Below are 17,780 nucleotides of genomic sequence, written 5' to 3'. Positions count from 1 at the left end.
AGTAAACCCTAGTTCCTGCGTTCCCTGAAGGCAACATGGTAGAGGACAGTAGACCCTCGTTCCTAAGTTCCCTGAAGGCAGCATGGTATAGGACAGTAAAGCCTAGTCCCTACGTTCCCTGAAGGCAGCATGGTAGAGGACAGTAAACCCTAGTTCCTACGTTACCTGAAGGCAGCACAGTAGAGGTAGTTCCTACGTTCCCTGAAGGCAACACGATAGAGGACAGTAAACCCTAGTTCCTGCGTTCCCTGAAGGCAACATGATTGTAAAAGTGAATCAAAACTAAATTTAACCTGGAAAAACTCATTTTTATTTAGAATGTTTCAAATTCAACATCAAAAACTGGATTTTTCTGTTTCAACGTTTATTTTTTCAGGTCTCAAAGATTTACCACCTGGTGGTTGTTTGAGCACGCCGCAGCCCGTCCTGATCAGTCACTCGCAGGATTCTCACCGTGGCGTTTTGTCCCCGCAGGTCCTCCCCAAGCTGTCGTCGTCCATCACTCACGAGGTGGACAGCATCCTGGGCAACAAGCCCTACAGTAAAAAGGATTATCGCTCCTAACGCCCGCACGCCTTATTGCCTGATCCTACATTTGCTTGAGCTTCTACCGAGCGAGACCCCGCCGCATGAGTGTGGTCGCACCAGACGGCCACCGGGGGGCTTCTCGCTCACACTTCCAGGGATGAGAGGTAAACAAACCCACAGTAGTCCATCGGAGAAGGCCGCTTAGAAAAGTGCAGACAGTTCTGCACTCCTACTTCAAATCATAGAATATGTTTTTATTTTAGAAGACAAAAAAAAAAAAGCACACGCTTCGTTTCTTTGTCACTCCAACAAGTGGATCCATGTTTGTGTCCTTTGTGTGTGAGCCCCCCCTGGTGGTGGGCGTCAACAATCAGCACTTTAGTCACGGCTGTGTCAGGCTACTTTTAGCCAGGGGAATAATAATAATAATAATAATAACCTTCTCTCCCTGACCTTGCACTATCCTACAAGAAGAAGTCATTCGTCAGCATCCTCCATTTTTTTTATGCCAAAGCCTGCTCTCCTTTTCTTTCCCAATCACTAAGCTTAACCTTTGCTATTCCGCTGAACGCGCGCCCCTCAACGTAGCTTCAGCTTGACTCTTTCGCATCTTTGCAACCCCTCAAAAACCACAATTTATTCGCAGTCTCTTCCTCCATATTTCATTCTTCAAAAGAAACTTTAAGCTGTTGGTACTTTTATTTTGAAAAACGGGTAGGACTATACACGTTACTGGTACAGTGCATCCAAAAAAAGAATTCACAGCACTTCCTGCCTTATTCTAAATTGGAATAAATAAATTTTTGTCCTCAAAATTCTACACACAATACCCCATTATAACAATTTTTAATTTATTTATTTATTTATTTTTTAATTGAAGTATTGACAGCCTCTGCAACATACGTTGTTGATGCACCTTTGGCAGCAATTACAGATTACAGTAGAATACAATGCCACCAGTTTGGCACACCTATTTTTGGGGCAGTTTTGCCCATTCCTCTTTGCGGCACCTCTCAAGCTCCATCAGATTGCGTGGTAAGCATTTTTTTTCATCCGGGATGAGGTGGCGACTTGTCCAGGGTGTACCCCGCCTTCCGCCCAAATGCAGGCTCCAGCACCCCCCGCGACCCTGAACGGGACAAGGGGTAGAAACCGGATGGGAGGATGGATGTCTCTGTATATTTCTGCATTCATCTTTCCCTCTATCGTGACTTGGTTTCCTCCAAACGTGACGCCCGGCCTTCACGCCAAAGACTTCCATCTTCGTCTCATCAGACCACGAGAATTTTGTTTCTCGTGGTCTGAGAGCTTTTCAGGAGCATTGTTGGCAAACGTTTACGAATTTTGAGGACAAAAATTAATGTATTCCATTTTGTGGAAAAAGTGAAACACTGGGAATACTTTCCGGATGTATGTCATGACAAAGTGTAAAAAAACAAGTGGAGGATGTCAAGTGGGTTACATTGTCATCATCTACCTTGTTGTTGCGATTGAGTCATCGTCATAAATAATATGGTTACCACGGCAACAATCTTTGCGCGGAAGGGGTTTTTTTTGCACCCGCTTTGTGGCAGCAGCTCAGGGAAGCGAGCGTGTGTGCAGTACACCTACCCTAATCATGAGGACATTCTGGCTGGTCCACATCAAGAAAAGTACTCACATGGACTTCACCCAATCAGAGCGTGTGTGTTTTTGTTTTTCAAGTTTGTGTGACTCAAAACTTGGACATGTTTTTTTTTTTTTTTTTTGGCCTGGTTTTATTACTGGGATGAAAATTAATTTTGACATTTTTGGGGTGTCTGGAGCCAAAGATCCCCCTCGTCTGTGATGTGACCTTGGAGACATGTACAGTCTGACTTTGTCCATATTGAACATCCATAATGCTTCAAAGAGATAATAATAATTGTAATATTGCCCGTAACTGCAAGTATTTGCATTAGAAATGTAGGGAAATTCTGTTTACCGGCGGGCTTTTATTTTGAAGGCCTAACTTAAACAGCTACAGGCTGTGTTAACGTCGATTGTGATCGCATTTTTTTACGAGTTAAAATATGAGACTTTTCCGGGGGGAAAAAAGGAGGTTTGACAGCTTTCTTACGAACTTTTTGTTTGGCATTAAAGCACAAGAGAGTTAAACTTGGAACTCAAGTCATAGTCAGACTATTGATTTGGTGACGCAAAGAAATAGAAAGTATGAAATGATGTTTAGAGGAAGAAATGACTCACAATGAACACAAGCTCCTAGTTTCATCCTTTAGGATGGAAGCCGGTTCCAAAGTTATCCAAGAATATATTTGTATCTTTTCTTCATCAGATCATGTCTTGTATTATGCCCAATTAGAGACAGTGTAAATATGAAGAACTGTGTATATATTATACATATTCCACTTGTGAGCGCCTCTGCCTTTTGCTTTTATTTTGAAGCTTTCTTTCGCAGGCGTTGCTAACTAAGTGCACTGTGCTTGAATCAACTGTAGACCGGATGTACAGCTTCATCATTAAATGACCAATGGCAAAACCAATTGTGTGTGTGTGTGTGAGGGAAATGTTAACAACTGATCACACACTGAAGATGAAACCAAATATATACTGTACGTCACATTCAGTAATTATTTCCGAGATGAAAGTACACTTTTTTCGAAGAAATTATATTTTTACATCTTATAGTTACAGGACTGTGTAGGAGCCACAGCTATTTTTTTTTTACTGGCCCGTGGCACGGTTTAAAAATAATATTCCAAAAAAACTGGAACAAAAGAGCAAACAGGTGTGTAATGTAACAAGAACTGTTTGCAATATTGACACTAATAACAAAAAGCTGCCATGCAGATTTTTTTATTCTGTAAAACTGTCATTGCTCCAAAATAGAAAAACCTTTAATCTACAAATCTAAAGTTGATCTACAGATTTAAGCGTAGAAAGTAAATAAAACAATAAATAAAAAAATAAAATATATATATATATATATACTGTACATACATACACAGACATACATTATATGTAAATACATGTGTATGTATATATATACGTATACATATATACATGAATGTGCATATATATGTACCGTATATATGTGTGCGTGTGTATATATATATATATATATATATATATATATATATATATATATACATGTGTATATATATATATACGTATACATAAATGTGCATGTATATGTATATATGTGTGCGTATATATATGTATGTGCATATATATGTATATATGTGTTCGTATATATATATATATGTGTGTGTGTGTGTGTGCATTTATGTGTATGTATATATACATATGTACACACTCACGTGTGTGTATGTGTATATATACACATATGTAATGTGTACATATACATATATCTGTGTATATATATAAATATATGTATATATATATATATGTGTGTGTATATATATATATATATAATGTGTGTATATCTGTATACATATATATGTGTATATATTTATAAATACACATATACACACACACACATATATATATATATATATATATATATGTGTGTGTGTGTATATATATATAAATATATACACACATATATATGTATACATGTATATATTGTGTGTATATATACACAAATATATGTGTGTGTATATATGTATATATATATATATATATATATGTAATGTGTACATATACATATAGATGTGTGTATGTATTAGAGATGCGCGGATAGGCAATTATTTCATCCGCAACCGCGTCAGAAAGTCGTCAACCATCCGCCATCCACCCGATGTAACGTTTGATCAGAACTGCACCCGCCCATCATCCGCCCGTTGTTATATATCTAATATTAATAAAAAAATTTAAAAAAGGGTGAAAACTACGCGAATTGCACCTTGTGCAGACAAGATTTTTTGATGGGACACGGAGGAATTAGCGATGTAAAAGACCACGTTGGGACAAAAAAACACAAGTCTAATGCCGTTGCTAGCGATACAAGTGGAAAACTTTCAACATTTTTCGTCGCCCAAACAGATTCTTTGGATGTGATAAATGCCGACGTTTTATTTACGGAGGCAATAATTGAGCATGGACTTCCAATCGCACTGGCTGATCACATGGGACAGTTAATAATGTAATGCAACCTTTAAAAATCATTACGCGGTGATCGCGATCCCAAAAATAAACTTTTCTTGCATGATAATGTCCAGAAAAATTCGCTTTATATTACTATAGAGTCCTTTTAACGAATGAGTTTGATGGTTTATCACAAACCTTAAATGAAAGAAGTCCTTTGTTCTCCTGCACCATGCATGCGCAATCCTGTCGGCTGTATTTCACAGCACGACATACTGTAAAAAGTGTTTATACTATTTATACTTTCAATTAACAAATTGAAGTCTTGTGAAAGGTTGACAGGATAACTGGCATTAACTGTCAAAATAATTTCAAACTATTGAAGTTAGCTTACAGAATAAACATGTCAATCAACCCATATGATTTTTGCTGTAATATTTTTGTTTTGAAAAGTCACTGTGACTGATAGAAAAGTGATGGTTTTAGCAACATTTTAACCTGTCTGAATGCTAATAGTCATTTTGCGTCGGGGGGCGAAGCCCTGAACCCTCCACCAGGACTTTGTCCTGGACCTACCGGGGCCTGCGGCCCTTGGACCCTGGCTACTAGGTTTTTCTGATTTAAAAGTTGGCAGGTATGGTGAGGTTATAAAGCTTTTGCCTGTTAAAGAAAGGAGACTGATCCAATGCACAGACATTCGCGTGCCACGCTGTCACGACCCAGACGCACACCAGTGCGCAATCATATGGGAGCCGCGCTGAGCGCACCTCCAAGCGCGTCTCGCTGCCGGCGACGGCCAGATATGGGCCCACGCTCCAGCGCCATCCATTTTCAGGGCTAGTTGATTCGGCAGGTGGGTTGTTACACACTCCTTAGCGGGTTCCAACTTCCATGGCCACCGTCCTGCTCTCTATATCAACCAGGGTGAGCCCCACCCCTTTCATGAGCGCACTACGCGCGGAGTGACCCCTGTTACGCGCCCCCGGCAACAGGGGTGGCAAGCAGGTAAGCTGCGCGGGCGGAGCGCGCGGAGTGACCCATGTTACGAGCCCCCGGCCACGGGGGTGGCGGGCAGGTAAGCTGCTTACCTGCTGCGCGTGACGCCGGCCGCGGCGAAAGCGGACGAGGCGGGGTGTCGGTGCGGTGGGCGCGGTAGTGACCCTGGACGTGCGTCGGGCCCTTCTCGCGGATCGCCTCAGCTACGGCTCCCGGTGGGGCCCTCTCGGGGGAAGGGGCCTCGGTCCCGGACCCCGGCGAGGCGTCCCTTCTCCGCTCCGTAAAAGTGTCCATCTCTTTTCTTTTTTTTTCTTCTGTTGTGGCATATGCAGCAGGTGCCTGCTCGTTTTTCGTATGTGGGTAACAACATTTAACTATGTATATATATTTCCGAATTGGTTTAACTGCCACCCACAAAAAAAAAAAAATTAATCCGCCCGACCCGACCCGCGAGCGGATAAAATCTTAGTTTTTTTAATTTCATCCGCCCGATCCGCGGATAATCCGCGGACTCCGCGGTTGTGTCCGCAAACCGCGCATCTCTAGTATGTATATATATAATGTATATCTGTATACAAATGTATGTGTATATATATATATTTATATATATATACATATATATACATTGTGTGTGTGTGTGTGTGTGTGCATGTGTATATAGATATACATATATACACACATATATATGTATACATATATATTATGTGTATATATATGTATACATATATGTGTGTATATATATATATATATATGCGTATATATATATGTGTGCATATATATACTGTACATATATGTACATACATAGATATCCATAGGTATGTATAAATGTGTGTGTATACATACATATATACATACATATATATACATAGGTATGTATATTTGTGTATGTATATACATGTAGATATATGTATGTATATACATGTAGATATATGTATGTATAACATGTATATACATACATATATCTACATATATATCTATATGTATGTATATACATGTATATACATGTATGCATGTATGTATATACATGTATGTATATACATGTATATATGTATGTATGTATATACATGTATATATGTGTGTAGGAGCCAAATAGAGAGCCATACTTGAATCTATGTTTATTTTATTATTTTGAGTGATTGATGTGTGTATGTCAGTGTGCACCCTTTGCAGGTGGTGAAAAGTTCCCACGCAAGCCTATAAGGGGCAGGAGCGTGCTGGGCGCGTGATTTGCAGTCGGGCACCAGCATACCGTCTTTGACCTCACCTGTCTGTAGACCTCAGCTTTATATAGGCTAACATTTATTTTGTTTCCCGAGTATTCTGTTACTTGATTTTTGTAAATAAAACAATCTTCAATTGCGCTGCTGGATCAGTTTGAATTAGTGGATGGTAGTGATGGGTTGATGAGGCGTCATGAAGCGTTTCAACACATTGCAAAACTGTATTGATACTGTGTCGATACTGTGTCACTAAATACTGACATCTGCTGGACATTAAAAATCCCTACAGGCAACCTATGGACCGACTCAACTGACACTGATTTTATGACCTAGTACAGTGGTTCTCAAATGGGGGTACGCGTACCCCTGGGGGTACTTGAAGGTATGCCAAGGGGTACGTGAGATTTTTTTTTTAAATATTCTAAAAATAGCAACAATTCAAAAATCATTTATAAATATATTTATTGAATAATACTTAAACAAAATATGAATGTAAGTTCATAAACTCAGTGAAGCACAAGCTCAGGTTTGTCACTAAAATGTCTGTCAAAAAGAACTGTGAAAAGAAATGCAACAATGCAATATTCAGTGTTGACAGCTAGATTGTTTGTGGACATGTTCCATAAATATTGATGTTAAAGATTTTTTTTTTTGTGAAGAAATGTTTAGAATTAAGTTCATGAATCCAGATGGAGCTCTAATACAATCCCCAAAGAGGGCACTATAAGTCGATGATTACTTCTATGTGTAGAAATTTTTATTTATAATTGAATCACTTGTTTATTTTTCAACAAGTTTTTAGTTATTTTTATATCTTTTTTTCCAAATAGTTCAAGAAAGACCACTACATATGAGCAATATTTTGCACTGTTATACAATTTAATAAATCAGAAACTGATGACATAGTGCTGTATTTTACTTCTTTATCTTTTTTTTTTCAACCAAAAATGCTTTGCTCTGATTAGGGGGTACTTGAATTAAAAAAAAATTCACAGGGGGTACATTGCTGAAAAAAGGTTGAGAACCACTGACCTAGTATATACAATAATATAAACCAAGTCATTGTATTTCATTTAGGATTATTTCATAACTTCATTTAAATAAAAATATATTTTTTGTCTTTTTTAGATACAGTCAATAAATAATGTGAACATGTATCATAACATGGAAATCTAAGAGAACGTGTTGTGAATGAGGATGCTTGTGGACCTGGAATTTTTTATTTTTTTTTACACATTTTTATTTTTTTTTAAAAACAGTTTTTCCAACGTATTCAATTTTAGACGCTTTCTCTTCTTAGTTATTATTTCTCCGGCTGTAGAAAAGACCCGCTCACAGGGCACAGAGGAGGCGTCAGTGCGACACAGTTCGCGTATCGGTCACGTGACCAAAACAGCTCATGATCGGTCACGTGACTTTCTAAAAGCGGTACGCGCACCGACACAGGGTTTCGCTCTATGAGCTCGACGCATGCGCCGATGCATCGGTGTTGCCGGACCCATCACTAGTGGATGGATAGCGGGAAAAGGAAGAAGTCGTGACAAGGAAGGCTGTGTATATGGTGTGAGTCAGACAAGATGCCCGCGCCACAAGTGGAACAAACATTTGAAACAAAGGGGTTATAGGAACAATCACTTTCAGTGTTTTACGCCACTTCAAGTTGTCAAAGACGTGCTGTGGAAGTACAGCCGACAGGATTGCGCACCAGGCAGGAAGCAAGGCCAAAAGCGCATGCTTGGTGCAGAAGAACAAAGGACTTCTTTCATTTAAGGTTTGTGATAAACCATCAAACTCATTCGTTAAAAGGACTCTATCGTAATATAAAGTGAGTTTTTCTGGACATTATCATGCAAGAAAAGTTTATTTTTGGGACCGCGATCACCGCGTAATGATTTTTAAAGGTTGCATTACAAACATTTGGTGACGGGCTTGCACGCGCGCGCGCCCGACGGCCCGTGAACGGACATTTAATTCCCCAAAAGGATAAAGACTGTTACTGAAACCTTTTATATTCGCTTGGAAGTGTAAATGTTTTTTGATGCACCAAGTGAAGGATTTTTGTTGATTAAAAGAGGAAAATGTCAGCTAATAATTCAGCCGAAGGAGAGGAAATGACGTCAATTGCGCAGGAGGCTTCTCGTGTACGCGCCGCCAGAATAGGCAAAATGTCACACATAACAAGGCGAATGAACATTGTGCGCAATTTGATGGTGGATGCAGAGGCTTTAAAAGAAGTGAAAATAAATATGAGCAAGTTTAATGAATTCCTAATGGAGTTTAAATCTCTGCACAGATCATATTCTGAAGGTTTAGAGCCAGACGAGCGAAGGGATGATGACCAAACATGGTATCAGCCTAAAATTGCTCTTATAGATGCCTTTGAAGCTGAGGTGTCCCGATGGATATCAGATCTTGAAAACCCCTCAACCCACACCTGTGCTCCTCCACCTAAGGACATTGCTATATTTAAAGACAGTGATTTATTAACTGGTCATTTTAAGGACAATTTAGAAGCGGCGGACAGCCTATATAGGCATGAACTAACTGGTCACCCAGGCATAGTGTCAAGCAGGGAGGCATCAGTCAAGTCCTCCAGTTCAGGACGGTCATCCAATAATTCCTCTTCATCATTGCGGATTAGAGTGGAGGTGGAGAAGGCTGCTTTGACAGCCAGGGCAGCAAGGTTGCAGGAAAAGCATGGTATTGAAGAACAGGAGTTAATGTGCAGAAAAAAAAGAGAGGCTTTGGAGTTGAAAACAGAAATAGAGGCGGCTAATGCTAAAATTAACTACTTGAGGGAAGTAGAAGGTTTAGTGGTGCATGGTGCAGATCAGAGAGCAGTGGTTACAGGGGTAGCATTTGATCCATCAGGGTGTGGTTCACCTGTGGGAGGCCCAGTGGTTAGGCCCAAGGAAGGAGTTCAGATGCAGTTCCCCACTACTCTGTTCGATGCATCTATACCCCAAGTTCCACCTGCCAGCTTCCAACCTCAACAGGCCCCAATTCAGCATGCCAGCCTCCAACTCCAACCCCAACCTCAGCAGGCCCCAACTCAACTGCAGCAGGTCCCAGTTCTACCTCTGCAGGCCCCAGGTCAGCCTGCCGGTCTCTATCCCCAGCAGGCCCCCGTTCACCAAGCTGTGCCTGCCAGTTTCCAGTTCCAACCTCAACAAGCCATCCCCAGCTCAACACAGAACAATCAGCTGATCAAAATTCTGGAAGCCCAAAATGAACTGACAAAAATTCTTGTGAAACAGCAGCTTCTGTCCACTCTCCCACAAGGAAGTGTTCCCCTCTTTGATGGACAAATCTTGGAGTACAAGTCATTCATCCATTCCTTTGAACACATGGTCGAAAGTAAAACTGACAATGACAGGGACAGGTTGCAGTTTCTCATCCAGTACACAAAAGGCCATGCTCAAAAGCTAGTCAAAAGTTGTGAATATATGTCACCAGATAGAGGCTACCAGAAAGCCAAAAGGTTGTTAAAAGAGAACTTTGGTCATGACTTTAAAATTGCCTGTGCTTATCTCGATAAGGTCCAGACCTGGCCTCAAATCAGGGCAGAGGATTCCAAATCTTTGCAGGAGTACGCCATGTTCCTCAGGAGCTGCTGTAATGCCATGGAGGAGACGGAGTACATGGACGAACTGGACACAGTGGCCAATATGAAAAACATTGCGTTTAAGTTGCCCTTCAAGCTGAAGGAGAAATGGCGCAACAAAGCCTATGAGCAGCAGGAAGAGCACAACCGCAGGGTGAGGGTTTTAGGCCTGGTTAGCTTTATAGAAAAGCAAGCTCGTGTGGCAGCCCATCCAGTCTTTGGAGAGCTAAGGGTACAGGAGCAGTCAGCCAGCATAGGAAAGGCTAGCGCTAGACCCTCTGTAAAGCCACAACACTCAAAGTTAGCTGGTAGTAGTTTTGCTACGAGTATTACTATTAGCCCAATGGAGTCCAAGCCAGAGTCTGAGTCAGAGCCCATTTGTCCACTTTGTAAAAACAAACACCCACTAGAGTTGTGTAGACTGTTCATTAAGAAGCAGCACAGAGACAAGCTTAGTTTCCTAAAGAGCCAGGGCATATGCTTTGCCTGTCTTTCAATAGGGCACATGAGTTCTGTTTGTCCAAGTCGTCACACATGTAGCATGTGTAAAAAATCTCACCCAAGTGTCTTACATTATGACAGGAAAGACAAGGTATCAAAAGAGATAGAAACGCCCTCTAGAGATGTAAGCAGTGCAGGAACAGAGCTATGTGGCCATATAGGGGCCGGGAACCAAGAGAGTGTTCTGTCCATTGTCCCAGTCAAAGTTAAGGCCGGGAAGGGCAGCCAGGTCCTTTCAGTTTATGCCCTCCTTGACCCTGGATCCTCCCCTAGCTTCTGTTCTGAACAGCTTATGTCCCAGTTGAACATAAAGGGAGTAAAGACCCACATCCTACTAAGGACCATAAATCAGAAAAAGTCTGTCTCAACTCACATGGTAGCTGGGCTGGAAGTGTCTGCACTGGACAACAATCATTTCCTACCTCTTCCTGTTGTCTTCACACAGAAAGAAATGCCAGTCACCACAAGCAGCATCCCCAAACAGGAAGACATAGCACCATGGCCATATTTAGGCAACGTTATACTCCCGAGCATCAGTTCAAAGGTGAAGCTGTTGATAGGCACAAATGCTCCAAAACTGTTAGAGCCATGGGAGGTTATAAATAGCCATGGTGGGGGTCCATATGCAATGAGAACACTATTGGGATGGGTGGTTAACGGGCCATTTAGAGGTCGGAATAGTGAGGCAGTGAGTGCAACTGTGAACAGTATTTCAGTTGCAAATCTGGAGGAGCTTCTAATTTCCCAGTATAACCTGGAATTCAGTGAGGTAGTGTCAGAGGAAAAGACTGAGCTGTCAGTAGAAGACAAACAGTTTTTAGAGATAGCCAATGAGGCAGTGCTACAGGACGGACACTACAACCTGAAATTACCCTTCAGAAAGCCCACGGTCAACCTGCCCAACAATTGCCCAAGTGCCGAACAGCGCCTCCAAAGCCTGAAAAGAAAAATGGAAAGGAACCAGCAACTCAAACAGAAGTGTGTTGCATCTCTCAATAACATTCTGGAAAGCAACTATGCTGAGGAGGTGCCAGAGGAGGAGCTCAGCCAGACAAAAGTTTGGTACATACCACACCACAGAGTGTACCACCCCAAAAAGAAGAAACTCAGGATGGTCTTTGACTGTGCAGCCGCCTACAAAGGTGTGACCCTCAAAACAAAGCTGTCTCAATGGAGGTATGTGGGCAGTAAGGACAATCCAGCTGACGATTCCTCCAGAGGACGGAGTACAGGCAGATTCATGCAGCAAAGGAGATGGATATATGCCCCTGACTTCTTATGGAAAGTAGAGGAAAGCTGGCCTGCACAGGAAGCATTGGACTCCAAGTCAGTGTTACAGGATGACCCAGAAGTCAGAAAGAACACTACTGTCTTCACTACAGTGGTAAACACTGAACCCCCCACAAGCCAGCTGCTTTCCACCTTTTCAAATTGGAAAAAGCACCTTAGAGCAATGGCACGTTTACCCCAAGAGAGAATCGTCAACAGTCGTACCCTCTCCACAGTCTCCCAAGATCCACAGGACTTAGAGCCGCTGACCGCAAACCACATTCTCCTTCTAAAAACTCAATCCATCATTCCCCCTGGCACCTTCGAGAAAAAGGATCTCTACGCCAGGCGCCGCTGGAAACAGGTCCAGTATATGGCTGACCTTTTCTGGCACAGATGGACAAGGGAGTACCTGGCGCTTCTGCAGGAAAGACAGAAATGGACCCAAGTGAGGAACAACCTGCAGCCAGGAGATGTGGTCCTGGTGGTCGACCCCACAGCCCCACGGGGTTCCTGGCCATTGGGCAGAGTACTGGAGACTCGGCCAGATGGAGGAAGCCTGGTCCGGTCAGTCAAGCTCCAAACAAAGACTTCAGTCATCGAAAGGCCTATCACCAAGCTGTGCTGCATCCTGGAGGCTGAGAGCTGACTCGTCAGTCATGGAGACCAGACCACAAGACACGCACAAGGGGCGTAATGTATATACTTTATTTTCTCTCAAGGCTTTGCCTTTTGTTTGTTTATTATGGAATAGGCTCCTTTTTTCATTAAATTAATGTATGTGATTGAGTCTGTAAAGATCAATCAGGGGCCGGTGTGTAGGAGCCAAATAGAGAGCCATACTTGAATCTATGTTTATTTTATTATTTTGAGTGATTGATGTGTGTATGTCAGTGTGCACCCTTTGCAGGTGGTGAAAAGTTCCCACGCAAGCCTATAAGGGGCAGGAGCGTGCTGGGCGCGTGATTTGCAGTCAGGCACCAGCATACCGTCTTTGACCTCACCTGTCTGTAGACCTCAGCTTTATATAGGCTAACATTTATTTTGTTTCCCGAGTATTCTGTTACTTGATTTTTGTAAATAAAACAATCTTCAATTGCGCTGCTGGATCAGTTTGAATTAGTGGATGGATAGCAGGAAAAGGAAGAATTCGTGACAAGGAAGGCTGCGTATATGGTGTGAGTCAGACAAGATGCCCGCGCCACAAGTGGAACAAACATTTGAAACAAAGGGGTTATAGGAACAATCACTTTCAGTGTTTTACGCCACTATATGTATATATGTATATACATGTACATATGTATGTATATACATGTACATATGTATATACATGTACACATGTATGTATATACATGTACACATGTATGTATATACATGTATGTATGTATGTATGTATATACATGTATGTATATATATACATGTATATATGTATACATGTATATATGTATGTATATACATGTATATATGTATGCATGTATATACATACATGTATATATGTATGCATGTATGTATATACATGTATATATGTATGCATGTATGTATATACATGTATGTACATACATATATACATGTATATATGTATGTATATACATGTATATATGTATGTATATACATGTATATATGTATGTATATACATGTATATATGTATGTATATACATGTATATATGTATGTATATACATGTATATATGTATGTATATACATGTATATATGTATATACATGTTTATATGTATGCATGTATGTATATACATGTATGTATGTATGTATATACATTTATATATATATGTATGTATATACATGTATATATGTATGTATATACATGTATATATGTATGTATATACATGTACATATGTATGTATATACATGTACATATGTATGTATATACATGTACATATGTATGTATATACATGTACATATGTATGTATATACAGGTACATATGTATGTATATACAGGTACATATGTATGTATGTATGTATGTATATACATGTATGTATGTATGTATATATGTATGCATGTATGTATATACATATATATGTATGTATATACATGTATATATATGTATGTATATACATGTATATATATGTATGTATATACATGTATATATATGTATGTATATACATGTATGTATATACATATGTATGCATGTATGTATATACATGTATATATATGTATGTATATACATGTATATATGTATGCACATATGTATATACATGTATATATGTATGCACATATGTATATACATGTATATATGTATGCATGTATGTATATACATGTATATATGTATATACATGTATATATGTATATACATGTATATATGTATATACATGTACATATGTATGTATATACATGTACATATGTATGTATATACATGTACATATGTATGTATATACATGTACATATGTATGTATATACATGTATGTATGTATGTATGTATGTATATACATGTATATATGTATGTATATACATGTATATATGTATGTATATATATATGTGTATGTATGCATGTATGTATATACATGTATATATGTATGTATGTATATACATGTATATATGTATGTATATACATGTATATATGTATGTATGTATGTACATGTATGTATGTATGCATGTATGTATATACATGTATGTATATACATGTATATATATATATATATATGTATGTATGCATGTATGTATATACATGTATATATGTATGTATATACATGTATATATGTATGTATATACATGTTTATATGTATGTATATACATGTACATATGTATATATATATACATGTACATATGTATATATATATACATGTACATATGTATGTATATACATGTACATATGTATGTATATACATGTACATATGTATGTATATACAGGTACATATGTATGTATATACAGGTACATATGTATGTATATACATGTATATATGTATGTATATACATGTATATATGTATGTATATACATGTATATATGTATGTATATACATTTATATATATATGCATGTATGTATATACATGTATATATGTATGTATATACATGTATATATGTATGCATATACATGTATGTATGTATGTATGTATATACATGTATATATGTATGTATATACATGTATATATGTATATACATATATACATGTATATACATACATATATGTATGTATATACATGTATGTATGTATGTATATACATGTATGTATGTATGTATGTATGCTTGTATGTATATACATGTATATATGTATGTATGTATATACATGTATACATGTATGCATGTATGTGTATATATGTATGTATGTATATACATGTATATATGTATGTATATACATGTATATATGTATGTATATACATGTATATATGTATGTATATACATGTATATATGTATGTATATACATGTATATATGTATGTATATACATGTTTATATGTATGTATATGCATGTATATATGTATGTATATACATGTATATATGTATGTATATACATGTATATATGTATGTATATACATGTATATATGTATGTATATACATGTATATATGTATATACATGTATGTATGTATATACATGTATATATGTATGTATGTATGTTTATACATTTATATATATATGTATGCATGCATGTATGTATATACATGTATATATGTATGTATGTATGTATATATGTATGTATGTATGTATACATGTATATATGTATGCATGTATGTATATACATGTATATATGTATGCATGTATGTATATGCATGTATGTATATACATGTATGTATATACATGTATATATGTATACATGTATGTATATGCATGTATATATGTATGCATGTATGTATATACATGTATGTATATATGTATGTATGTATGTATATACATGTATATATGTATGTATATACGTTTATATATATGTATGTATGCATGTATGTATATACATGTATATATGTATGTATATACATGTATATATGTATGTATATACATGTATATATGTATGTATATACATGTATATATGTATGTATATACATGTATATATGTATGTATATACATGTATATATGTATATATATGTATGTATATACGTATATATATGTATGTATATACATGTATATATGTATATACATATATACATGTATATACATACATATATGTATGTATATACATGTATATATGTATGTATGTATATACATGTATATATGTATGTATGTATATACATGTATATATGTATGTATGTATGCATGTATGTATATACATGTATATATGTATGTATGTATATACATGTATATATGTATGCATGTATGTATGTATGTATATACATGTATATATGTATGCATGTATGTATATATGTATGCATGTATGTATGTATGTATATACATGTATATATGTATGCATGTATGTATATACATGTATATATATGCATGTATGTATATACATGTATGTATATACATGTATGTATGTATGTATATACATGTATATATGGATGCATGTATGTATATACATGTATATATACATGTATGCATGTATGTATATACATGTATGTATGTATGTATGTATATACATGTATGTATGTATATACATATGTATATACATGTATATATGTATGTATGTGTGTATATACATTTATATATATGCATGTATGTATGTATGTATATACATGTATATATGTATGTATATACATGTATATATGTATGTATATACATGTATATATGTATATACATATATACATGTATATACATACATATATGTATGTATATACATGTATGTATGTATGTATGCTTGTATGTATATACATGTATATATGTATGTATGTATATACATGTATATATGTATGTGTATATATGTATGTATATATGTATATACATGTATATATGTATGTATATACATGTATATATGTATGTATATACATGTATATATGTATGTATATACATGTATATATGTATGTATATACATGTATATATGTATGTATATACATGTATATATGTATGTATATACATGTATATACATGTATGTATGTATATACATGTATATATGTATGTATGTATGTTTATACATTTATATATATATGTATGTATGCATGTATGTATATACATGTATATATGTATGTATGTATATATGTATGTATGTGTATGTATGTATATATGTATGTATGTATGTATATACATGTATATATGTATGCATGTATGTATGTATGCATGTATGTATATGCATGCATGCATGTATGTATATGCATGTATATATGTATGCATGTATGTATATACATGTATATATGTATGTATGTATGTATGTATATACATGCATATATGTATGTATGTATATACGTTTATATATATGCATGTATGTATATACATGTATATATGTATGTATATACATGTATATATGTATGTATATACATGTATATATGTATGTATGTATATACATGTATATATGTATGTATATACATGTATATATGTATGTATATACATGTATATATGTATATACATATATACATGTATATACATACATATATGTATGTATATACATGTATATATGTATGTATGTATATACATGTATATATGTATGTATGTATGTATGTATGCATGTATGTATATACATGTATATATGTATGTATGTATGTATGCATGTATGTATATACATGTATATATGTATGTATGTATATACATGTATATACATGTATATATGT

General features: G+C 36.7%; 1 protein-coding gene across 6 annotated transcripts in view; it reads left to right on the top strand.

Annotated features, from left to right (window-relative positions):
* kcnab2a (potassium voltage-gated channel subfamily A regulatory beta subunit 2a) overlaps window positions 1–3,066 on the top strand; it is a 216,074-nt gene extending 213,008 nt beyond the window's left edge. For 5 of the 6 annotated variants that reach the window (XM_061938796.2, XM_061938819.2, XM_061938804.2 and 2 more), the window contains one exon: window positions 475–3,065. In XM_061938796.2, coding sequence (XP_061794780.1) covers window positions 475–564 — 90 coding nt within the window. In that variant the 3' untranslated portion in view covers window positions 565–3,065. Of the gene's footprint in view, window positions 1–474 lie in introns of all 6 variants that reach the window. The other variant, XM_061938783.2, reaches the window with a different exon arrangement.
* Window positions 3,067–17,780: the final 14,714 nt, after the last annotated feature.

The sequence above is a fragment of the Nerophis lumbriciformis genome, linkage group LG03, assembly GCF_033978685.3.
Source record: "Nerophis lumbriciformis linkage group LG03, RoL_Nlum_v2.1, whole genome shotgun sequence".
NCBI lineage: Eukaryota > Metazoa > Chordata > Actinopteri > Syngnathiformes > Syngnathidae > Nerophis > Nerophis lumbriciformis.
The sequence above is the reverse complement of the archived record's forward strand: the minus strand, read 5'-3'. Positions and strand labels throughout refer to the sequence as shown.